General features: G+C 42.4%; 1 protein-coding gene across 4 annotated transcripts in view; it reads left to right on the top strand.

Moving 5' to 3' along the window:
* Window positions 1–26,339, top strand: part of LOC126252900 (bestrophin-2-like) — a 467,283-nt gene that overhangs the window by 393,867 nt on the left and 47,077 nt on the right. For all 4 annotated transcript variants that reach the window (XM_049953873.1, XM_049953871.1, XM_049953870.1 and 1 more), the window contains one exon: window positions 19,260–19,431. In XM_049953873.1, the coding sequence (XP_049809830.1) occupies window positions 19,260–19,431 (172 nt within the window). The remainder of the gene's footprint in view (window positions 1–19,259; window positions 19,432–26,339) is intronic.

Below are 26,339 nucleotides of genomic sequence, written 5' to 3'. Positions count from 1 at the left end.
TTTTGTGATGTAGGTGGAGGGTGTTACAATATTAGTTAACTCAAGTCAGCACATTGCCTGTGATATCTTAAACATAACTTAATACTTAAAGATTCGTACTTAGAAGCCTAACAATGATGACATCCATTTTCTAGTTTCTCGTATGTTGATAACACAGACTACTGATTAGCTGCACCTATCAGACCTAATATACGCCAAAAATCAAAGATACATGTAACAGGTAGTAATAATGTTTGAGGAACTGACTTATCCACTTGTAAATTCCTTGCTCAGTTGCACTATCTTTTACTTGTGGCACACATGGAGTTGTATACTCAATGCAACTCCAATGGCGGTAGCTGCAAGAGAGGCGTTTTAAGTCATTGAGTTATTTTATTTTTTGAAAGTCTGAGGGAGTATGTCCGTAGTAACGTATTACTCACTCCAAAAGGTGTCTCGTGAAATGACCACAACAAGAAATTAGAGTTAATATGGAGTTTTAGGAACAATGATTCCTTCCACATGAATAGAGCAAGATCAGGGTTAAATGTTGGATGTATTCTCCATCACGCACCATAATGTGGCATGCGAGTCGCATTTGATTTTCAGGTAGATGGTGGAATCATCTGGGAAAGCTGTTGTCTTTCTTCCATGGAGTCCCGTTTAAGTTCCCTCAAATACCCTAGTGTTGTTGCAAATCTCTGATCACTATGATAGTTTATCCCTTTGGAATTCAAACGATGGACAGGCTATCGGCCTATCGGAGGTCCCTGGCCATTGTAGTGATATGGGAACTACTATCAACTGCAACTGAAGTTTTATAACATATAACGGTTCTTCGCTCTCTTCGTCATGTGGATGTCTAAGAACCAGACAGTTTTGTAGTTGTGGAAGGCGTTTATCACTTTAGAATAATGAGAAATTGAGTACATTGTTGAAGAACACCAAGTTATGATGTAACAATTAGAGAACGAGAAGTGCTAATGAAAATAAGCAAATTGTAATTCAGAAGCAGGACGACAAAGGTTGTGGATGCGTATTCTGTGAATCTCAAAGATTGATTGTAATGAGACATTTGTTCATGGTAAGAATACAGGGAAAGGCATTACCTCGCGGAGAAGATTACGAAACACTCAAATGCATAGAGGAGGAGGAGGAGATGATTAATGTTTAACGTCCCGTCGACAATGAGGTCATTAGAGACGGAGCGCAAGCTCGGGTGAGGGAAGGATGGGGAAGGAAATCGGCCATGCCCTTTCAAAGGAACCATCCCAGCATTTGCCTGAAGCGATTTTAGGGAAATCACGGAAAACCTAAATCAGGATGGCCGGAGACGGGTTTGAACCGTCGTCCTCCCGAATGCGAGTCCAGTGTGCTAACCACTGCGCCACCTCGCTCGGTCCAAATGCATAGAATACCACTTATAATTGAGGGATGAGAAACCTTTCAGGAATTCCATATGTAAATGTCCGATCAACATTCGGGTCAGTCTGTGTCTACCTGGCAAATGCTCGCAAATCCCATCCACAAGTCAGGTAAAGGATCCAAACTTAAATTCTCTTCTGCCTGTAAAGAAGTCGAAGTAAAGGATTAGTATCTAAAATAACTTTCTTTTCTACTCCCCAGACATGATTTTCTGTTTAAATACGACGTGTATATGGTAGACACAGCCCATATTAATAGCCCCCAATAAATGCCCAGATACTTCTGATCAGGTAGTGCTACAGATATATCCATCTATGTCGTCTGCATATTGGAGTCCCATGTACGAGGTGCATTCAAGTTCTAAGGCCTCCGATTTTTTTTTTCTCCGGACTGGAAAGAGATAGAAGCATGCACATTGTTTTAAAATGAGGCCGCGTTCATTGTCAGTACGTCCAGAGATGGCAGCACCGTACGGCAGATGGAATTTTACCGCCAGCGGCGAGAATGAGAACTGTTTTAAATACTTCAAATGGCGACGTTTTCCTTACTTGAACAGTGTGCAATCATTCGTTTTCTGAATTTGCGTGGTGTGAAACTAATTGAAATTCATCGACAGTTGAAGGAGACATGTGGTGATGGAGTTATGGATGTGTCGAAAGTGCATTCGTGGGTGCGACAGTTTAATGAAGGCAGAACATCGTGTGACAACAAACCGAAACAACCTCGGGCTCGCACAAGCCGGTCTGACGACATGATCGAGAAAGTGGAGAGAATTGTTTTGGGGGACCGCCGAATGACTGTTGAACAGATCGCCTCCAGAGTTGGCATTTCTGTGGGTTCTGTGCACACAATCCTGCATGACGACCTGAAAATGCGAAAAGTGTCATCCAGGTGGGTGCCACGAATGCTGATGGACGACCACATGGCTGCCCGTGTGGCATGTTGCCAAGCAATGTTGACGTGCAACGACAGCATGAATGGGACTTTCTTTTCGTCGGTTGTGAGAATGGATGAGATGTGGATGCCATTTTTCAATCCAGAAACAAAGCGCCAGTCAGCTCAATGGAAGCACACAGATTCACCGCCACCAAAAAAATTTCGGGTAACCGCCAGTGCTGAAAAAATGATGGTGTCCATGTTCTGGGACTGCGAGGGCTAATCCTTACCCATTGCGTTCCAAAGGGCACTACGGTAACAGGTGCATCCTTCGAAAATGTTTTGAAGAACAAATTCCTTCCTGCACTGCAAAAAAAAACGTCCGGAAAGGGCTGCGCGTGTGCTGTTTCACCAAGACAACGCACCCGCACATCGAGCTAACGTTGCGCAACAGTTTCTTCGTGATAACAACTTTGAAGTGATTCCTCATGCTCCATACTCACCTGACTTGGCTCCTAGTGACTTTTAGCTTTTTCCAACAATGAAAGACACTCTCCGTGGCCGCACATTCACCAGCCGTGCTGCTATTGCCTCAGGGATTTTCCAGTGGTCAAAACAGACTCCTAAAGAAGCCTTCGCCGCTGCCATGGAATCATGTACGTCTGCAGGGCGATTACGTCAAGAAGTAACGCCAGTTTCATCGATTTCGGGTGAGTAGTTAATTAGAAAAAAAATTAGAAAAAAAATCGGAGGCCTTAGAACTTGAATGCACCTTGTACTAGGAAGTTGCTCAGTCCATATGCAAATCTGACAAGAGGGTCGTAGTTTTTGTTTGCTAAAAGGAATCAGTGCAATCGAGTAGATAGTCTGGTGACTGGTATGCAGGCCTTTGTGGGAAGAGAACATCATTCCAGGTCTCACATCATATCCCTGACACTCTCTCATCCATTTCACGATATAAAACAAATGTTAGACGCCCTTATTTGATCTTGCTTTTCTTTTTCGATGTCATGCATCAGTCCTACTTACTAATGATCCCATATCGTGGAGCAGTAGGTAACAAGATAGTGAAAAAGCGTCACGTAGATCATCTCTTTTAGTGTGGATTTGCTGCCTCTTTGAAGTGTTGCGGCAATAAAATGCTGTCCTTGCCTCACGCTTCCACATGATATTAACTCTGTTATAGAAGATATTCACGTTATTATGCACCATTTTTGTGTATGTAGAGATATTATTTAGAAAACGGAACCCACTAAGCAGTGTTGATAGGATGGTACTGTTGCATCATGATTGAATTCCACGAGAATTACCGAGAATATTACACTGAAATAGTTCAAAATGAAACACTTGAAATACATTCACGGAAAAACAAATCTCACCAGTAAGAATTTGACAGAAACCAAAGTTGGTAGGCGTGTTTCTAGATCTGCAAGATGTCTATTCAGATTTTGCGCCAATCGCATAAGAGTAGTGCTAGTAGCACCATTATAAAGATGCAAATCAGGTTTGCTTCAAAATACATGCTGTAACGGTCGTGAGCGTTAGTTACGTTTGAGATCGGACGTGGTGAGTTGATGTTAGTCCAGAATGCCTTTAAGGCAACAAAGACGCTATTATTAACACTTCACCGACTTTGAACGTGGTAGTGTAATAGGGCTATAAGAAGCTATTTTTTTTTTAATAGATGTTCCTTCTATGATACTGCAGAATGACTCGGCAGGAGTTTAGCCGTTGTACATGATTTCTGGCAACTTTGCAAGTGGCCTTACGATTTATCGTAGAACATAGGTTAAAGAAAGGCAAACCTAAGTTATTGAAATTTTGAAAGTAGCCTTGATTACATATCGGGAGTGAAAGTTACATACAGCTATGCAGATACCAGACTGCAGTGAAAAGAGCACATACAGCTATGCAGATACCAGACTGCAGTGAAAAGAGCCAAAGGACATGAAAGTGAAGCAGTGGCTGGCAAGGGGGTGAGACGGGGTTGAATCCCATCTCCGAAGTTTTTCAGTGTGTTCATTGAGTAAGTAGTAATGGAAAGAAACAGAGAAAGGAAAACTGTGGAAATGGAATTAAATTTCACGGAGAAGAAATAAAAACCACAGAGTTTACGAATGGTGTAATTCTGTCACAGATGGCAGCTGAACAAAATGGATGTCTCGAAAAGAGGTTAAAATAAAAGAAAGGTAACGGAATTTATTCAGTTCAATCAAGCTATGCTGAGAGTACTACGTTAGAGAATGACACACTAAAAGCAGTCCATGAACTTTGTGATTTTGGCGGCAAAGTAAGTGATGCCCAAAGTAGAGACAATATAAAATGCGTGTTGGCAATGGCAAGAAATGTTTTTCTGAGAAGATGTCAAACATAAATGTAATTGTCGGGAAGTCTTTTCTGACTGTATTTGTATGGAGAGTGGCATTGTTCGAAAGTAAAATGTGTGCGATAAGCAGTTCATATAATAAGAGAATAGAAGCTTTTAAAATATGGAGTTACAGAAGACACTTGAAAATTAGATGGTTTTAATGGAGCAACTTAAGAAGAGATCGTGAATAGAATTGGAGAAAAAAATTTATAGCATGACTCGACTAAAAGAAGGGATCGGTTGATAGGATACATCCTGAGGCTTGAAGAAATCGCCGGTTTGGTAATGAAGGAAGTGTAGGACAGAGACCAAGGCGTGACTGCAGCACATGGGTCCAAATGGATGTAGGTTGGAATAGTTATGCTGAGATGGACGGGTCTGCGCAGGAATGACTTGTATGAAGAGTTGCACAACAGCAAGAATGCAACCATAACAACAACAGCGATTAACGACGCATGTCAGACCAAATTAAGTACTTGGGATGACACTCTTCGCGGAGGAGTTGGAACGGGGCATTTTTTGCACGCCGTCTACTTACTCCGCAAACCGCATGTGCTGCTGGGACGACGCCAGCTGTATTCTTATGCAGTACTGGCACTGGAGGGCACTGAAGTTCTCTGCGTCTGGTGGTATCGTTGACCCTTACGGCGGAGAAAATCCGTATAAGAGAATCAACAGAGACGCTTGACTCGGGTTGCTAATGCCTGGGATTGTCCCGGATTCGAGTGGTGTAAATAACGTTCTGTCCGGCTGAAAAAGTCTCTTATTTACAAAATCACTTTACGTAGACATCAAGGAGGAACAAATAGAAACGCCCGGTCGATCTCATAAAACTTCGATTAATTTCACTGGTCGAGACTCCTAAATTATCGATTTCATTTTAACTTATCGAGGAAGCAAGTAAACTTTCGAGTTATCGCCTCTTTCTACGTGCTTTCGCTTTTAGTGTTACCGCCTCCTTTTTCAAATGGAATTCTGGAAATAATCACCTTCAGCTTTCTAAGTTTTCAGAAGAAGAGTCGTTAGGAATTCATTAAATTCAGGCTGATTTTCTAGAAAGTGGCTGTTAATAAGAATTTGAAATACTCACCCTGCTTAAGCTCATGACAGCAAAACGGAAAATAACAGCTAAAGATGAATTTCCTTCTATGGAACGAGGTCGAAGTGAACGTAAACTCTGCAAGTGAGTTTCTTTGTATTTTATTTGTTAAATAAGAAATAGAACAAAGCATTGGTGAAAAATAAGTTAGGTTTCCTTCCTCCGAAGTCACATACATTAATTTTAAAATTATTTTTTATGAATTCTGTACGTTAATGTCATATGACAGTATTGAAATACCTTGACTTTGTGCAGTTATCATGAAAGTATTATTAACTTAATAAAACCTAAATTGTAAAATGTAGTGTACGAGAAATTAGGGCTCATACGGAGGCAAGGAGACAGTCGTTTTTTCCTCGTTCTGTTTTCGAGTGGAACAGGAAAGAAAATGATTAATAGTCGTAGGGGGTACCCTCCACCACGCTCCGATTGCGGAGTATCAAGGTAGATGTAGATTTAAAAATATGAGTTCAGCAAAAACTTATTGGTGGTGAATATAAAAGCCCACGTTTCCCCATCAAGCGCAGTATTTTGCATTCATCCATATTTGAAGCTGGCTACCGTTTGGCTCAAATGGTTCAAATGGCTCTGAGCACTATGGGACTTAACATCTATGGTCATCAGTCCCCTAGACTTAGAACTACTTACACCTAACTAACCTAAGGACATCACACAACACCCAATCATCACGAGGCAGAGAAAATCCCTGACCCCGCCGGGAATCGAACCCGGGCGCGGGAAGCGAGAACGCTACCGCACGACCACGAGCTGCGGACGGCTACCGTTTATTACACAAAGTGCATATTCTCGGTAAGAAATTCTAAGTTCTTACACTTATTCACAAGTGAAGTTTTTCTGTTTGCAACTGCATCATCAGTAAGAAGTACTGTCCACACTGATTGGTCCGCTTAATAAGGAAAATGTACGATAGAATGCAATACAGTGAGTACTTTCAGCTGGCCGTTGTGGCCGAGCGGTTCTTAGGCGCTTCAGTCCGGAACCGCGCTGCTGCTACGGTCGCAGGTTCGAATCCTGCCTCGCGCATGGATGTGTGTGGTGTCCTTAGGTTAGTTAGGTTTAAGTAGTTCTAAGTCTAGGGGACTGATGACCTCAGATGTTGAGTCCTGTAGTGCATAGAGCCATTTGAACCATTTTTTGAGTACTTTCAAGTATTTGACCTTTACGTTTAGAGCTCAAAGAAACCAGAAACTGAAACTTTCTAGCAGATTAAAACTGCGTGCCGGACCGGGACTTCATCGGTAGAGTACTTGCAGTGAATGCCAAAGGTCGCATATTCGAGACCCAGTCCAGCACAGTTTTAATTTACCAGCAACTTTCAAATTAGCTTACGCTCTGCTGCAGAGTGGACATTGGTTCCAGTAATGAGAAATTGTTGGAAGACTGTTTATTACCGATACAGAAGTGTGTGAGGTGGGAGGACGATACATTAAAGGCTGGTCAGTGCATTTCCTATATATATATATACATCTTTTTTTCTGTTTTATTCTTGTAGTAATGTTAGTAATGTGGACATGTTACTAGTGTCAGAATTGAATTCTGAGTCCAAAGGCAAACGACGCTGATCGAAGTACGGACAATATTTTCCGCCGAAGACGCGTATTGCCCGAAAGTCATGATGCTCTCGTTTTCAAATTCGGGGAGTCGTCTGTCGACCACTCTTTTGCTTGGGTAAGGAGTAGAGGAGGGAGCGAGAGATAATCGGTGTACTCAACGCTGTGTAAACACACCGCAGAAATTGGCCGGGCCCGATCAATAAAGTCGAAACGCACTGAATTACAGTTTGGCGGAGGTAGAGAAGATGTAAGAGAATAACAAGGGTATATATGGATGTAAAAACCTAGCAGCTGCAATATCGCTTTGATTCGGCCTGCGGCGTTTTGCCTCATTTCAACACAACTTCAAAGATCGAGTCGTCCCCTTTATGTGCATATTACGTACCTTAACCTCCGCAGTACCAGGGGGGGGGGGGGTACTTTGAACACATCTTTTGAAAATATTGTGATCTACTCAGATGCTTCATATTTTAAAATTTTTTTAAAAAAATGGTTTTTTAATGACGTCCTCTACTTTATTCCATTTATGTTTTAAAGTTTCCAGTTGAACTTAAACCACAAATATAAGTCTCAGCTGTAGAAGAGACTTTTCAAAATGAATATCATATTCAGTATTTTCAGATACAGGACACTACTTAAATATAAACATCAATATCTATTTTTAAAAGTGTTTGTGAGTGGAAGTCAATAATACCTAACGAAATTTGTGTTTTTTAAAAAAAAAAACTTCCGTGGTTGTCACAAAAGTGCCCTTGGCCCTCTTGGTAGCAGACATCACTGAAAGTGTGCAGGTATTCCCAAGTGTGTGCTAAATATGAAATATTGCGATTGTTAAAGCATGCAACAAAGCGCGTGTAGCGAACGGAAATAGTCGCGTGTGGTTAGACGAGCCACAAAGCGACATCGCCATGTCAACACTGCTCTTGCAAGAGAACGAGCTATAATGGCGTCAAGTTCTAAAAGGAAATCGACAATTCTTGCTTTCTCTGAGGCTGCTGCACGATGATAGAGGAGTGGAAACGTGAAGGAACACTTACAGCACAAAAGTGTACAGGCCGACCTCTTCTGTTGACTGACAGAGACCGCCAACAGTTGAAGAGGGTCGTAATGTGTTTTAGGCAGACATCTATCCAGACCATCACACAGTAATTCCAAACTGCATCAGGATCCACGGCAAGTACTATGACAGTAAGGAGAGAGGTGAGAAAACTTGGATTTCATGGTCGAGCGGCTGCTCATAAGCCACACATCACGACGGTAAATGCCAAACGACGCCTCGCTTGGTGTAAGGAGTGTAAACATTGGACTATTGAACAATGGAAAAACGTTGTGTGGAGTGTCGAATCACGGTACACGATGTGGCGATCCGATGGCAGGGTGTGGGTGTGCCGAATGCCCTGTGAAAGTCATCTGCCAGCGTGTGTAGTGCCAACAATAAAATTCGGAGGCGGTGGTGTATGGTGTGGTCGTGTTTTTCATGGAGGGGGCTTGCGCCTCTTGTTGCTTTGAGTGGTACTATCACATCACAGGCCTACATTGATGTTCTAAGAACCTTCTTGCTTCCCACCGTTGAGGAGCAATTAGGGGTTGGCGACTGCATCTTCCAACACGATCGAGCACTTGTTCATAATGCACGACCTGTGGCGGAGTGATTACACGACAATAACATCCTTATAATGGACTGACGTGCACAGAGTCCTGACCTGAATCCCATAGAACACCTTTGGGATGTTTTGGAACGCAGACTTCGTGCCAGGTCTCACCGACCGACCCGATACTACTTCTCAGTGCACCACAACGTGAAGAATGGGCTGCCATTCCCCAAGAAACCTTCCAGCACCTGATTGAACGTTCGCTGCGAGAGTGGAAGTTGTCATCAAGGCTAAGGGTGGGCCAACACCATATTGAATTCCAGCATTACCGATGGAGGGCGCCACGAACTTGTAAGTCATTTTCAACCAAGTGTCCGGATAGTTTTGATCACATAGTGTATGCCGTGGCAGTGTACTTCAGGAAAAGAAGTAAACGGTCATGTTGGATGAAACAGTGGATCAACAGGCGGGAAAGGGGGGGGGGGGAGCAGCTTGACATTTCTTTGAAAATAATTCCTTTTGGAGACGAACACTCGTTTAGAAACTGAGGATGAACTACCACATTCGTTGTGCAACAAATTAGAAATGAAGGCCACAGTCATGGGAAAAACAATTACTTTCTCCGAGAATGTACATGTTATTGCAACAGTTCAAACTTAACGTAATGGCCCCCTCCGATTTGCTTCATATTAACTACAGCATTTGGAGATCAGTGCCTGGACATTAGTTTCCTAAAGGGGTTCTACCCAATTAAAAAAATTGTACGTCACAATGAATTATATTCGTTGCTAGCTCAGCGCATTGCCTAATTGGTTTATAATTATATAAAAGTTACTGGTTTAAATCTAGCTAGTAACAGTGTTTCTTACTTTTTTAAATTACATATTTATTAACTAATGGAAACAATAATTAACACTTTTTGGAACCATAATATTTAATGAAAATAACGTCTTTGTATTTTCTGTTATTGGTCATATGAATATCAAATCAAAATTTGATACAGTCATGCGAAATCTCCTTTTGTTAAACGGAAGAAGTTGTATTCGTCAATAATACTGTCGTGACGCTAGAAATCAAAAAGTATTTAATACTCTAGTTAATGTTTCGCTTTTTTGTGCCCAACATTTATGTGAATACTAGCATTTTCATATGTAACTTTAAAAAGTTAATTGAACGAACGACATTAGGATTACAATCAGATTACACTACGCTCTCAGTTATCGACGGATTCTTTAATGCGCAACCAGTGTTTTGTACTAAACAGCGTTCCGTTATATTCTAATTTTCAAATGCGTTTTTCTTGCATTTTGTTGAGAACTGTGTCTTGCAGCTTTAGAAACTGACCTTTAAATCATGTAAATGTGAAAAAATCGGACCAGTCCATAAGGTAGCTCTGTAGGATTTGATGCCAATGGTGAATCGTAATCTATCAAGAGAACTGTACTTTGGGTTGTAAACATCCTTACTGCCAGTGCCACTTCTCTTCGAGGTCTCAGTAGTCCATTCAGTGAAGGAAAATTAGAACGAAAAAATTGTGTTGTCGCAAATTTTTGCACAGTGATGCGAAGGAATATCCTGAACAACATACTAAAAATCCTAACCTATTTGGTATAGGCATTGGGGGGGGGGGGGGATTTAAAGGTTCTTACGTTTTTCTTGAATTATTCAAAAATCACGGCTCCCAGCGAAAATGTTTCCCAGTACAAAATTAAACTGTATTAAATTTCCTACAAAGAAGGTCGTATTAAATTTTTCCTCCTGGACTAATCGTTTCCCCGTTGGAGGGATGAAACAATCGCATATTATTACGAGGGGCGTTCAATAAGTAATGCAACATTCTTTTTCTCGGCAAATTTCGGCTGAAAAAAATGTGGAATTTGTTGTGGGACATTGTGGACTACACCCGCTTCAGCCCATCTAGTTTCATGAAGTTCCAATAGACGCCGGGGTTATATGGAGCCTTCAAAATGGCGTTCGTAACGGAGGTGGGTTTCAAGCAGAGAGCTGTCATTAAGTTTATTTTGCCGTAAAACCAGAGCATCACAGATATTCATAGAAGTTTGCAGACTGTCTATGGCGACCTAGCAGTGACCAAAAGCACGGCAAGTTTTTGGGCGAGGCGTCTGTAATGATTGCAACAAGAACGCACAAACCTGTCCAATCTCCCATTAGCTGACCGGCCGCAAACAGCCGTGATTCCAATGTTGGAACGTGCAGACATTTTCATTCGATGTACTCACCTAGTCGTCTCCGTTAGTAGTGCTGACACACTCCTTCACCAATTGGGGTAAACATAGGTGTAGGCCTACAGCCCGGATCTCGCACGTTCCGACTTCCATCTGGTCCAATGAAGGAAGCAGTACATGGATGATGGAAGGTTATTGATGCAGCAAGACGTTGGCTCCGGCGTCGACCAGTAAAGTGTACCATGCTGGCGTACAGGCCCTCACAGAAAGGTGCTGCAAGGCCGTCGCATTGAACAGAGATTTTGTCGAAAAATAGGGTTTCGTAGTTGAAAGAGTGGGGAATAATATGGTGCATTATAATCCGAATAAAACGAACCTGCTATCGGAAAAGTGTTGCATTACTTATTGGACACCCCTCGTTAAAATATTGTTCTAACGCTATAAAATTGTTTATCTTTAGAAGAAGTATTTTCTTTATGTCTGCCAATATGCATGTCGCAGATGGCTCCCAGGACCCGCAGTACACCCGATTTAGTGTTAGAGTGTGGATCCGCCATGCACTGTATATCCAGACCGATGTTCAGATGCGGATTATGCATGGCGGATCCACCTTCAAACCCTATCCCGCATGTGACATACTGTGGATCGGCATCTCAACATCTCCCCAGGTATAACGCGTGGAAGATCCACATTCACTAACTCGGGTCTACTGCAGGTCCATCCGTGACACTATGCATATACACAAACATACAGAAAACAGAGCAAACACATTACAGATGTGGAATATATGGCGTGGAGGCAACTGGATGCAATCAACTACAGTGCTATACTACACCTTCCGATCAGTGCATTTGCACAAGGCGTTGGTAGCTTTACTACATTTACAAGCAATTTTAGAACATGGAAAGAGACGTCATGTCATGATCACATGAGTAGTGGTGACATAAAAAAAATTGGTAGAATTGCGGAAAATACGTATAAATTGAGAGAAAATACACCAAAATGTGGGGAAATTGAGGATGTACTTGTGTGTCTTCTGGTTGGTGCAGAAGAATTCTTGTACATGGGAAAGAGTGTGCGACAGCAAGAGGAATAGAAGAAAACATTGACATGGAGGTATCAGGAACCAGGGAAACTGTCATTTTTTTTGTCAAGGCATCATTCTGCTGTATGTCTATTGAGATAATTAGTGATACACATGAGTTGACTGCTGTCTTTGATGCTCTCTTGAAAAAACAGAGAACTATCTGCTTCTAAACTTACATGGATCTGCGTTAAAGGATGATGTAGAGGGGATAAAGTGGTCGGTTGAGATGGAGTTGTAAAGAGGTAAGATTTAATGGTAGACTGATGATGCATTCGAGAGAGAGAGAGAGAGAGAGAGAGAGAGAGAGAGGGGGGGGAGTTGTTGCACGTAATTTAACCATTTTTTTTCCCCTGATGATCTGTCTGGGTGCATCAGTTGTCAAAGACAGTGCAAGGGGGTATTTCAGTTTCTAATTTTATCCTAAGACTGCGAGAATGCTCTGTGACTCCCGTCCACATAGAGATAGATTGTAAATTACACAATATTCTCGAGGTGCTAGAAATATGTAGAGCGCTGTCTGGTATACTTCGATGATGTATGTGTTCAAGAATAACAATGAATGAACGTACTGCAGAGTCATCTATCTACATTGACAATGATCTCGCAAAGTAGAGAAGGGAAACATGCTGTCACATCATTGCTCGGTGTTGAAATTACTGTAAAATTGCTAAAATTATTCGCACTATCAACTGTGATGCTTATTATTACAGTACATCGACAGTGTCTTTTTCCATCCCATCCGTCCACCGGTTGGCTGTTGATTACCACATAATGATTGACTGACATCGCTTGTTTCAGTGGAAGAAAGTGTTTCGGTGGAGGGGGTAACACCTTCTGGGGATGTCTAGCACTGAAGCAGTGATCGCGTACATGACTGCAATGTGAGGAATCAGTCGAAATGGAAGGAATCAGTCAAAATGGAACACAGAGCTATCAGCTATTCAGTCACTGTGACAGGTGAGTTTAAATGTTGAGGTCATCAATCACCTTCGGACAGCAGTTTGGGAACTCTTCACAACGCCACCAAACTCTTCCAGTTTCCTTATGTTGTGACTGTCTCTTTATTTCAGTGTGTGTGGTGTGTTATGGTAGCAACAGTAACAATATGACTTACACCATGCGACATCTAGTTTTCTGTGAGATACAATGGATCAGAACGTGTTAATGTCAGTTTAGTACCTGACACGGACCTCAGAGTCGTGGTGAAAGAAACAAAATGTATGGCAGTGTACAAAGCATGTTACAGCAGAAAAAAAAAAAAACAATGTTTCAAACAATAATTCAAACAATGCTGTCACAATGACACAGGGTCACAGGTAGGGTCTCTTCGACTTATAGTATAGTTTTTGGGATACGGTTATCCTCCTATAGTACAGGCGATGCAACTTTACACTGGTCCGTGCACTGGATCAATGGCTGTATATTTAATAGGATCGTCACATGTGCTCGATGCCGGCATGCTGACGGTATTTGTTTTTGATGCATTGGGGGGGAGAGATGCGGTAAAAATCTTATTGAGTTCTCTGTTGGATGAAGTTGTGGAGCTTTTATAGTTCGTGATTTTTCTCTGTTGGATGGTACAGAATAACGAAGATAGCACGTTGGGATGACAGAAGTGAATGGGCCACTTGTATGTAGTTTGGGGACGAACCACAATGCAGAAGCAAAATCCTCGTCCTTCCCCACCCCCTCCCCCCCATTCCCATACTGTCTTTTATACTACCTCCTGTTGCAGGACCAGGCTTCGTTTGGTGCTGACCTATCACATCGTACATTGTTGCGGAGATACGACAACATGTTCCCATTTCCACCAAATGGTCAAAACACGGTATAGTCACACTAACTCAGGTCGCTCTGTTTCTACACGGGTTGCAGAAGGTAGTAGATACAGCTCTCTCAGACTTCTGCTCAGTTCCTACTTAAATTTGAACGATCACATGCGCAAAGCTGCAGAAATGGCATAGTTGCAAGAGGCATAGGGACTACCTAAAATTTTACTGTAGCTGATAGGTTCGAATAAGGTGACTCGTTCAGGATATGAGTGTGCCATAAATATGATTCACTAGTGGCTGTAATCATTAAAGGATTTCTCCATAGGATCCAACACAGGTATGTGGTTGAATGGAAAGACTTGAGTCCAAATACCAGACAGCATTTCTACTGGAGAGTATAACACTAGAGATCTGAAAAGCTAGTGTACATTTCTTATGACCTCAATCAGCACACCGTCTACTGTTTGTGATCCTTCTGAATCAACCTTTGCATATAACCCAGTGGATATATCACAGAACCTCTGACATGGCATCTAGACAGAATACGTTACAAATACTGGAGAAATATCTAGCAGTGGTAAGAGGGCGGTTTCGTACCACATATCTTGGCCGAATCACTTTCTAAATTCAGTGAATTTTTCACAAGGTTGCATTGTCGGCTACATGTAACCGCACTGTTGGTCTGATAATGTACACTCCAACGATCACCATCTATATTCAGTGTCGCAGTATTTGTGTGAAAAAACCACTTCGTGCGGAGGTAATGCGATACCTCGATTTATAAAGCTGGAATAGCTTTTAACATGGATACTTGTGTGTCCCTGTAGAACCAAGAGTGCTTCTGATAATAATATGGTCATTGTGATCATGGTTTTTTAACATATGGTGGTTTGTAAGACGATTACGCCTCTCTTCCTAAGACACAGTGGTACCACTCGCAAGGAAAGCTTATTAGACATGTCCACCCATCGCTGGTTTTTGGTCAGTATTATTTCGTATCGCTGGCAATCAGTTATTGGCCAAGTATTATACTCAGTAGCAGATGCATGATAGGTTCGCCTTGTGCATCAGGCTTAGAGAGAGAGAGAGAGAGAGAGAGAGAGAGAGAGAGAAGAGTGTGTGTGTGTGTGTGTGTGTGTGTGTGTGTGTGTGTTTTCCGACATGTGCAAAGGATATGTCCAGTCATAACGAAGGTACTGATTTGACATGGAATACTGTGACAGCAAAGGGAAGAGGATGTCAAGTCGTAAGAATGGTGTAGGTATTTCTGTTTCCAGAGACACAGCTGTCAACAAGGTGTATTTCTGATACTTCGCTCATTGGCAAGTGTCGTCCAAATGAGACTGCGATCGTAATATTTAATTGTAAGCACAGTGATAAAATATATATGTGGCCAGGTTTCTAGGATGATTCCGCCTATGTCTACTTGGTGTGCAGCGCCGGTGACCTGTGGCGGGAGTGTTTCACGTTTCCGGCTAACGGTACAAGCTGTCTGAATGGAGAGGCTTGTTGGGTTGCAGGAATGTAACTGACTTAAGCATGTCGTCCTCTAGACGGCCGAATAGCGAACTAATACTTAGTATGTGTTGGACAGCTTACGTGACCGCATGGAAATTTGAGAAGATTCAATATGGAGGTGTGTTTGTGCTTGACCATTATTCCCTCCCATGTAAATTGTCTGGTTGACTGCCTCTGCACATTTTCATGCTTTTATTTAGTTGAGGGAACATTGATTGTGGTGTGTGCATCTAGCAGGTGAAAGATGGCTGGAAGACTCGATTGCTGGCTCCCTAGACATGAGAAACACCTTAGTTGACTTTGTGAATTATAAGAATGATTTGGAATGTGTTAAATCACCGACATCAGTATTCGTGAGGGGAAATATTGGTTTCTCTAATTTTTTTTTCTTTTTTTTTTTCCCCCTCGAGTTCTCACATAAAGGTCTTCGCAGATGGAATAAGTTTCTAGTTACTTTGTGGTTCACAGCATGCTCCACCTTGTTAAAGTTTCGAGTTTCTAGAGAAATAATTTCCAGTCTATATCTTCAGAATTATACTGTGCGAGTGATATTGCTGTGTGGTTGATATCGAGAAGTATCCTGTAAATGGTATAATATTGTGGCAAAACATGTGAATATGCATGTGGTCTTGTAATCCCAGAGTCTGGAAAGGAGTGTAGAAAGCGGGCAAGCAAGCATGTATGTCAGGACCAGCAACAGTAACAGCTTTGTGCGGAGGGGAAATGAGCCCGACTTTGTACAACAGTTCTGAGAGTGACTTCGGTCCGCTGAGTGCCCTCTGGTCACGTGTTGGGAGCGGATGACTTGTGACCGTTGACCGCGGTGGATGACAGCCTGATCTTGCGGGAAATATCTAGTGCTGCGAGGAGTATACCTACGGTGCATGTGGTTATGTTACCTGTCTTCACAGTATATGTACAAGTTTCTGGCGGTCGGTAGCTATATAATGATGCAAAAGGGACGATTTTGTATGGCACAGGATAAGAATTGTATGTTTATTACATCAGCACGGTACGGGGTGTTATATTGCCGGGTTGGAGATCGGTTCCATGCTCTAATATTCAAGCTTCCGTTCTCAGTGGTAGAGCAGCGTAATTGAGCAAGTGTCTTTCTGTAGTTGATGATCTGTAGGTCACATTTTCAGGGTTTAACTGTCACTGCAATATGGCGATCTGTACAAAATAGTTTTGCTGCTGAAAGTCTTGCCTGCAGAAAGCAAGAAAAAGGAGGAAACTGACAGCATCAGAAATTTGGCGGATCAATTCAGTAAGAGCCGATCAGAATGCTCCATTCATTCCAAAGACATCCTTTGTGCTGGGACATAGTAGCATCTACATAGTGGCGAGAATGTTTACAGTTTCTGAGATGTATGTTGAAAGCAGACTGTCGTGATTTCCAGGTAGGGTAATACGTGACAGACGGCGTGCCTCGTTAGGACCATCAGGAAGAATGCAATCGGTGTTATTCTGGGCTATTTTCGTAAACAGCTCCTGTTAGGACCAGTATTTCTGTACAGATAAGCTAAGACATCACGAAAGCTCCTACAAAAGTGACCATTAACTATTTCTGCAGCACTTTACTATTTCCAAGAGGTAGACTTCACTTTTATTTACATAGGCATGCGTCATCAGTATAATGTTTAGAACCTTTTAGCTGCGCCTGCACAGGTGAGCTGCTATGCAGAAATCTCTCACTTGACATTGGTCTTGTAGGTAGATGCCAGTCACAGTAAACGTGTGCAGCTAGAGGCGTCTCACATGTCCTGTTAGGATTGCTAGGAACAATGCGCCCTATGCTATTCTGGGAAGCATTGCAACAGATTTCTATACCACGACTGGTGACATTAATATAGCATTGAGATCTTTTAGCTGCATCTGCGAGGGTGAGTCGCTCGGCGATTAGGTCCGCAGGCAGAGAAGCATTGCACCAGTAACAGTAAACACATGTGCGTCCAGAGGGTGACTTGGCTCTTATTTACATAAACATGTGATCTCAGTATAACACTCGGAGAATTTTAACTGTATACCCGAAAATAGACACGACTTGCACCTACCGGCTGTATGCAGTAGCAGCCTGAGAGCAATAGCTTGCGCCCCTGTATTCGTCTGTCCGATGGTGGCTTGCAGCGGCGTCGGCGTGTGCACACGTTGGAGCGTCTGATACATTGCAGTTGACGATAGTTCGAAAGTGTTTTTATGTGCTATGAGTGTTTGTGCACTGCATTATTTTCGGCTGTTTACGCGTTGTGAGCGTGTTTGCAGAGCCTTCTACATGCATTATTTTTTGACAATTTACGAGTTGTTTTCGTGTACTGAGTTATTTCGGTGATTCATGAGTTGTTTGCAGGTGTGTAGGCTATGTACTGCGTTATTTCAGCAGCTTACAATTAGCAAGCGTGTCTGCAGAGCGTTTTACATGCATTATTTCGGCGATCTACGAGAGTTTGCAGCTCTGTAGGGTGTGAAATGCATTATTTCGGTAATTTAAGAGTTGTTTGCGTATCTGTACATCAGTGTACTGCATTATTTCGATAATTTACCAGTAGTTTGCAGGTCTGTAGGCTATGTAGTGTGACCCCAAGCATGTCAGGGCGAGTGTTTTGTATCAGTGTAATAAATGAACTATGTGAAATCCATCCGTAAATAAATTGTTCCAAAATAAATAAAGTACACTTCTTCCTCGCTCCATGAGCCCAGCACAGGCTGAGTCCTTTTCCCGTCATTTCTCTCCCCCCCCCCCCCCCCCCCCCCGCCGACCGTCATATTGGAATACGTCACGGAAAGGACAACAGCGCCCTCTGGTGGCAGTACTGTGTACTAGGTTATTTGGACTCCAGACCTCATGGTTAAATAGAACTACTGCCTCAAATTGTTTAAATAAACACTGCATGCAAAATACTTATGTCCATCCTATCCAGCAGCCGAGCATAGGCTGAGTCCTTTTCCCGCAAATTCCTGGGAAGAGGTGGCAGTCAGATGACTTGGGTTATTGGAGGTAGCCCAAGTGACCTATTTTCCCGCCATTTTCTTACATTAGTGGAAGTAGCCTAAGTGACCTTTTTCCAACAAAATTTGAACTTCCCGCCATTTTCTGGGGGATGAGAGGAGGGGGTCAGGTTAGTGGAGGTAGTCCAATTGACTTATTTTCCCGCCAAACTTTGGACTTTCCACCATGATGTCATTGCAATGTTGCCGTATTTCTCACTGCCATTTTGGATCCGCCGTCTTGAATCAACCATGCATAGTTTGCCCTACTGCTTCCAGTGTAATTCTGTATAATGGTCATAATGTTTCAGTTTCAGTGTATATGGTACTCATGATGGGCCATATGCCCAAATGCCAGTCTTGCAATTAAAAAGTTTTACTTGCATCTCATGGTATATGACAGAATGTCTTTTAATTCTATTACACATTTATCGTGCTCTTTGTGATGTACGTTGCTAAGAGATTTTTGATCCTTTACCTATGGGCTGCCATCCGGATTTTGCCCCTGGAGCTCCAATCTAACCATTTATAAGGTGTGTACATTATTTTGATTTATGTTTAGAGTGAATGAGCGGTATTTCCAGGACTTGACTTATAACTTTTCATTTGCTGGCTTTTTTGTGAAGCCAAATCCTTAAGAGGTTTCCTTCTTTTGCCTGGTTACCCCCTGAAACACGACTTTATTTTATGCCTAGTCCATCTATCTGTTCTTTGTTTCAGCATATTTATTCGATATATTATAGGCTGTGTATTTGTACAATTGTTTCAAGTTCGCAACATACTTTGTTATCTTTGCAGAATTTTCGAGAACATAACGCAATATTGCGAAACTTTCAACGATCTGATCCCACTGTCGTTCGTGCTGGGGTTCTATGTGAGCATCGTGATGCAACGCTGGTGGAACCAGTACGTCAGCATCCCATGGCCCGATCCCATCGCAGTCTTCGTCAGCTCCAACATTCATGGGCAGGTAAGTGTTTCAGATCAAAAAGTTGACGGTGTAGATTTGCTGCAATCTGTGCTTCTAGGCAGGTATGTATGGGTCTTGGCTGTTTACACCGAAGGCCTTTATGGATCTAATTATGTCATTATTATAGGCTTCTTTTGGGTATGATTCTGCACCGTGTTAGCTCATGACATACACTGTCCGGTCGCATTTATGTGACCATCTGCAGCGCGAGACGTGCAGGAAGAGCTTCAGTTTCTGGGAGTTACCGACAGCGATGTGAAGCCATGCCTACTTCACTGCCATGGCAAAGTACGCTAGGTTTCTCGGTTGAGAATCATGGCGCGAACAGCCTGAGCGAGGTGGTTACACATCTCGATTCGATTCAAGTCTGTGGAGTGTGGGGCCCAGGGAGGTATGTTAAACTCATCCTGGTGCTCTACGAACCACACACGTACACTGCGAGCTGTTGACACGTTGCATTGTCCTGATGATACAAGCTCCGTGCCAAGGAGAAACAAATTGCACGTAAGGGTGGACATGGTCCCAAGGATAGATACTTGCGTTGATCTACTGTGCCTTCCAGAATGCCGAGATCAACTAGGGCATGCCACGAAAAGATTCCCCAGACCATAAAGCTCCCTCCTGATCGCAAGGTGTTCGCTTTCAGATTGGCTTAACGGTCATTGAGGAGACACCGTTGATAGCCCCCCCTTGCTTCTTGCGGCGGTTAGTTGCTCAACAGACGCACGTCTATTCGTCCGTACACATCTCTGCAGCCGTCGTTCGCCCATCTCATCTGTTGCCCTAGGTTGCACCACTGTTGCCTCGGTGCCGGTTTTGGATAGTAGCGTTTTGCCATACACGGTATACTTTAACCACGGCGGCACGCGAACATTTCAAAAATTTAGCGTGTTTTGGAAATGCTTCAACCCTTGGCACGAAAGCTAATGGTCACGCCGTTTGGACGCCACATAAATAGCTCTGTTTTCGCATTACAACAACTGCACTTTTTTCGGCGCCGCCCGGCCCCCCCACACACACAAACACGCGCTTTTTATGCCGCTAGTGCTGCCACCTGCTGTCTGTGAGTGGTCATTGCACGTTCTGGTCGAACATAGGTGCTGGTCACATTAATATGACTGGACCATGTATTTCACGCTATGCACGTTGGTGAAGTAGGTATTATCAGTTTTTTTCATATTTGGTCCAAAAAGGGCAGTATTACCAAAACACTGAAGTTTTCAAACTTTTCGCTTCGCAATTGTATGTATCTAGTTCTAACGATGTGATACTATCATTGGCATTATATTAAATCACCGTATCTTTCACAGACTAGCAAAACTGTTGTGGAAGACCAGCACAGTTTTCATATTGACAGAAAAAATTGAACATGGCCGTTATTACCGCAAATTGATAAGACCTGTTTTTCAGCCGGTAGCCTACTCTCATAAACTAAGTTTTATGTGCTGTAGATCGAATTGACATCGGCTTGTTTTCGAGAAATGTCGAAAAAGAAACAGTAATGAAACATTCTCAAGGTCATTAATCATGTGGTCGACATTCTTGTCCAATTTTATCACGAATCCTCCTTCGGAGATGAAGATTGTGCTTTCCTGGATAGGAAGCTATCTGCCATCAATACAGAGCAAGTTACTGCAGAAAAACGATATTCATGTCAAAATATTTCCCCAACCCGAGCATATCCCAGGATCTTAACCCATTTAAACACCTGTTGGACCATCTCGACCGTCGTGTTATCTATGTGAATCCACTACTACTTACAGCTATAAAAAATCTCCGCATAGAGCAAGGCTACAGTTTTTCGTAAGGACGTATTACAGCTCGAATAATATGATTTTGTCATAGACAGATTGCAGTGGCAGGGAGCATTGTTGACGGCATGTAACCGGTCACAATTGACAAGGCTCTCTGTGTGTTCACAAAACAGGCAACACTGCAAGGGCCTGTTACTCGAAAATGATTGGCAGGCGGCTTTCTCCTCCCATTCGACTCGCTGAAACATCAGTCGCAAAAGTTATTTTAATTCAAGTGTAGCTGACTATGATTCCGACTGCTGCGCCTGTTGCAGGCGACTCCCTTAGCACTGCATTGGCTATTGTAATAATGCTTCGCAATTGTGTATATCTAGTTCTAACCATGTGATATTATCATTAAATCAAAAAGTAGACACGTAATATGTGTATGTGTGATCGTACTGATGACCAGCATAGGTTCAGAAACCTAAGGTCACACCAAATCCGACTGGCACTTCTGTCACATGTTGCCATGAAAGCCATGGATCAAGAACGATGCATGTATTAATTATTGCTTTCCGAAAAGCATTTAACTCGGCACCACATTAACTTTGTCTGGTACTTATTTATAGCTGTGCCCAAGACGACACACACATGGAATTTATTTTTGGGTTATAATGCTTCTTTGTATAAAAAAATTCGACCTAATATGATTGGGGACATGAACAGTTTGTTTGTTTCTTTAAGTTCCACGCCCGTAACACACAGCAGCTGGGCTTCTGCTATGTCTATGGTCATGACATAACAAAAGCTCACCGGGAACTGTGCACGTGTAAAGCGAAGTGGTAAATTGTTAGGAATAAGTAGTATCCGGGTTATAAAAACTCGGTCGTCTGTGCCACTTCCCGTAAAAATTTCCGCTTGTATGATACGTTGGAGAGAAGTAACTTTAAGCCTCTGTGACTGAAGGGTTCTGAGGAGCGTGATAATTAATGACGCTTTTGAAGGAGTTTCCAAAGAGTAAGTTAAAGCAAAGAATAAGTTAAAGCGTGATGTTTTCGAGCCGCAGCAAACCTCGCCTCACGACCTTCATAGGATTCTTGATACAGCGTTGTCCTCCATCTTTTAGCCCTTGTGTATTTAGAAAGACTGGACAGTTTCCTAGGCATTTTAATTCGTAAAGAAAACGAAATCATAATGTAATGATTGGGCAGCCAAATCAAACGCAAACGTAATAAATTCGTTTCTCCTATCAAAGAATATAAATAAATGCTTTTCGATAGAAGCCAAGTAGTATCGTTAAGTTCTTAATACACAGAGCGAAATCAGTAAATCCCTATATTCTAGCCAAGTAAGTTCAATGTTAGTTTGTATTCGTAAAAGTAAGACTGCATTGCTTAATTCTGTCACTGATGTAAACTTCAGAAAATACTTCCGTCACGGAGTTAACAAAAACTAATGGCGCCTTCAATTGGTTCTTGTGTGGTGTACTACGATACTAACAGCGCCACCTATCATTTCTTTGGAGTACTAGGCCGTAATTAAATACGCGAACTACTAAACTGAGCAGACTATTTTAGACAGAACTTCAAATTAAGATATCTTACTTTTCTGTGTTTTTTTATGAAATAAAGCCCCTGTGGTCCGAAGCTACAGTCATGTCACCTGCGAAAAACCCCATGAAAATTCGTCTAGTAGTGTTGGAGATTAGCTAGTTCAAACAGTCAAACACGACGGCTTTACAGTTTTATTATTAGTGTAGATATTATGACAATACGAGATATAAAACTAAATTTGTGAATAGATACATCATTTGTTAGTAGAGAGGATGCAGCGTGTTATATTCAATGGGGGTCATTGACGATGTAGAAGAAACTTTAAAAGTGCCTAAGGGAGATATTTTTATGTTGTTATTGTTAATGTTGGGTATTAATGATCTAGCAGACAGTATTAGTAGTAACTTGATGACTTTTTACAGATGATGCATTTTTCTATTATGGAGTGCTGTCTGAATAAAGCTAGACAAAAATTTAGTCAGAGCTTGAAAGTGGTACAAAGATTGGCAACTTGCTTTCATTGGTCAGAAATGTAAAACAGTGCACTTCACATAACGCAGGAACTACGCCTACAATGTCACCAAATCACCACTGGCATTAGTTAACTTATAAAAATACTCGGTTGCAACAGTTTGTAGGAAAATGAAATTCAGTGATGCATAGGTCTAGAAAGGAGATTGCTTACAAAACACCCATTGCGAAACATCGTAGAATATGTCTTCAACGTAAGGGGCCCAAACTTGATAGGACCAACAGGAGGTACTGGTCATATACAACGACGGGCAACATGAGTGGTCAAAGTTTAGTTTGCGCCAGTTGGGGTTAGCGTCGCGGAGTTTTTGAAAAAGCTAAACTGGCACACACTTGAAGATGAACATAATCTAACTTGCGAAAGCGTATTTGCAAAGTTTCCATTCGTAGTATGTTCACTTAATATTGGAACACCTACCGATCATTCTTGCAGGGACTGCGAACACAATATCCGACTAATTACAGGGCTTACGAGGCATTCAAGCAGTCATTCTTCCCGCACCCGAAATGCGAGTGGCACAGGAAGAAAGTCTAATGGGTGGTTAAATTGGAGGGCCCTTTGCCATGCACTTCAGTGGTTTGCAGAGGAAACGTGAAGCTATAGATGTAGATACTCAGGACAGTCAAGGGTGGAACACTTGTGTGTGTACATCGAAACCGTCGGGAAACCGTAATCCAAGTACATCGACATCGCATAAAGCGTGAAGTACAGAGATCCAACAACTGCAACGAGACTGCAAAGGAGCGTAAAATTGGCCTTTCTAGGAATCCACGGGCTTCCAACGCGGCCATATGAATTGGTGCCAGAAATGAAACGATTTGATGTCCTTGACACACAGTGTTACTGGAGACTGTTGAAGATCTGATGGAATGATAGACGAGACAAAAAGACATCCTGCAACGAATAGACGGGAAAAAACCTAATAGGGAGCATAATTAATCGAAGAGAGAATAGCTGAGCGCACATCACGTCACGTATTCATACTGAAAACCATAGGCCGGCCGTGGTGGCCGAGCGGTTCTAGGCGCTACAGTCTAGAACCGCGCGACCGCTACGGTCGCAGGTTAGAATCCTGCCTCGGCCATGGATGTGTGTGATGTCCTTAGGTTAGTTAGGCTTAAGTAGTTCTAAGTTCTAGGGGACTGATGACCTCAGAAGTTAAGTCCGATAGTGCTCAGAGCCATTTTTTTTTTGGAAACCATAGTTGAAGGTTTGATAGAAAGACTTACATGGATAGGCATGGGAATGAATATGTAACAATTAGTTCAGTTGGATAATGATAGTAAAGGAAATCGATCGGGGCCTCTTCGAAGGAAGTATGGGAGTTAAAGTTTGAAGAACTCAATTTGACATGCTGGATTTGGATATGAAACTTGAAAGCTAGTCCTTTACGTTAATCATGCATCTCTATGGGCGATGGGACCCAAGTTGTACCTTCGGTGTCGAACCTTTGAGACTTCCGCTTGCCGCCGCTGCAGTAGCTGCACCGTGTGACGCGTGCATTCTGCTAGACTAATCGATACCGTCTCTCTACTGCGAAAATTCACTTACAATTCAAGTCAGCCCAGCAATACCTCTCTGAAAGTTTGGAAAATTTTAAGCTTCAACATGTGTAGAGCTGTATTCAATCGTAAGCAATCAAACTTAACCCGGAACATTTCATTTCGACGTTTTGCTTTTGGCATGTGGGACAAAACGATTGCATTTTGCCAGTTCTGCATCACGAACATGGAGGGCCTTTTGCCGTTTCAATGAATTCAAGGGTGAAAATAAAAATACCTAGAAAAAGTGTTCCGTGTTGGAAAAAGGGTTTAAGAGTATGCTCGTTGCATCTACTGGCACAGTCGTCGTCTTCTAGGATTAGCTGCGACAGCCTACGTACGTTCTTCCGCGAGAATCTTAATGTCGGGAAGTTAGCAGTTGCTGGATGCCACACCGTCTAACCCGGGAACAGTGGACTGCGCGATTGGAATTCTGCCGACGGATGCTGGAAAGTTCTTATTCCGACAGATCAACTGCTGAATTTTTTCATGACGATTATGATGGCGAATATGACGATCATACAGACTTCAGGGATGGTGGTGAACGTTAAATGTCCCAGTTCGAGGTATGGGAATTTGATGCGGAAACAGTTCCGAAGGCTGCAAACAAATTTGAGAAAATTTTTGATTTACAGTTGGTCAGTTGGCTAAGATAAAAAGTATTTATTTTTTGCAGTAGGTTTACTTATTACATACAAAAATTTCACAAGATGGTCAATTGATAGTAGTTCTTCAAAGCGGCGTTATCCAGCTTCTATGCAGGTATGATGTTGCTCACAAGGAACTCCTTGTGAGCGAAGTCGCAAGTTTAATGTTCAGTAAGAAGCATATGAAAGTGTTAACAATTACGACAGCAAAAATGTTAACTGCTAATGACTCACCATGTGCATCAGGAAGGCGATAGAAACCTTCTTTCAAGAAATGTTCAAAACAAACCATTAACTTGCACCGTGAACACCCAATGAAAAAGTCGTGAAACTGGCTATCCTTTAAGGCGTAACTGCAGATAGTGCGACATTATACGCACGTTTAAAAAAAAAAAAAAAAAAAAAAACACCACTCCAGAGGCTGAATTTGTCTAGTGGTCCGCCCGCATCTCGTGGTCGTGCGGTAGCGTTCTCGCTTCCCACGCCCGGGTTCCCGGGTTCGATTCCCGGCGGGGTCAGGGATTTTCTCTGCCTCGTGATGGCTGGGTGTTGTGTGCTGTCCTTAGGTTAGTTAGGTTTAAGTAGTTCTAAGTTCTAGGGGACTGATGACCATAGATGTTAAGTCCCATAGTGCTCAGAGCCATTTTTGTCTAGTGGTCCCGCGTGATATGAAGTGCAATGTCACACTCTTTTTCAGGAAGGATAGTTTGCTAAAGGAGCTTTATTTTTACACGCAGACCGGGAATCTAGCAAGACCAAGTTATTTTGACCAGCTGTTGGTCAAAAGCAGTGCTCGTACTGTAGTTGTAGTTCTTGCGCCCCCTTTCCCCACTCTTGCTTGCTGTGACGTAAATATTCCCTATTGTCCCTGAAAGATTACGCACACGAGAAAGGATCGC

Source organism: Schistocerca nitens, chromosome 4 (assembly GCF_023898315.1).
Source record: "Schistocerca nitens isolate TAMUIC-IGC-003100 chromosome 4, iqSchNite1.1, whole genome shotgun sequence".
Taxonomy (NCBI): domain Eukaryota; kingdom Metazoa; phylum Arthropoda; class Insecta; order Orthoptera; family Acrididae; genus Schistocerca; species Schistocerca nitens.
The sequence above is the reverse complement of the archived record's forward strand: the minus strand, read 5'-3'. Positions and strand labels throughout refer to the sequence as shown.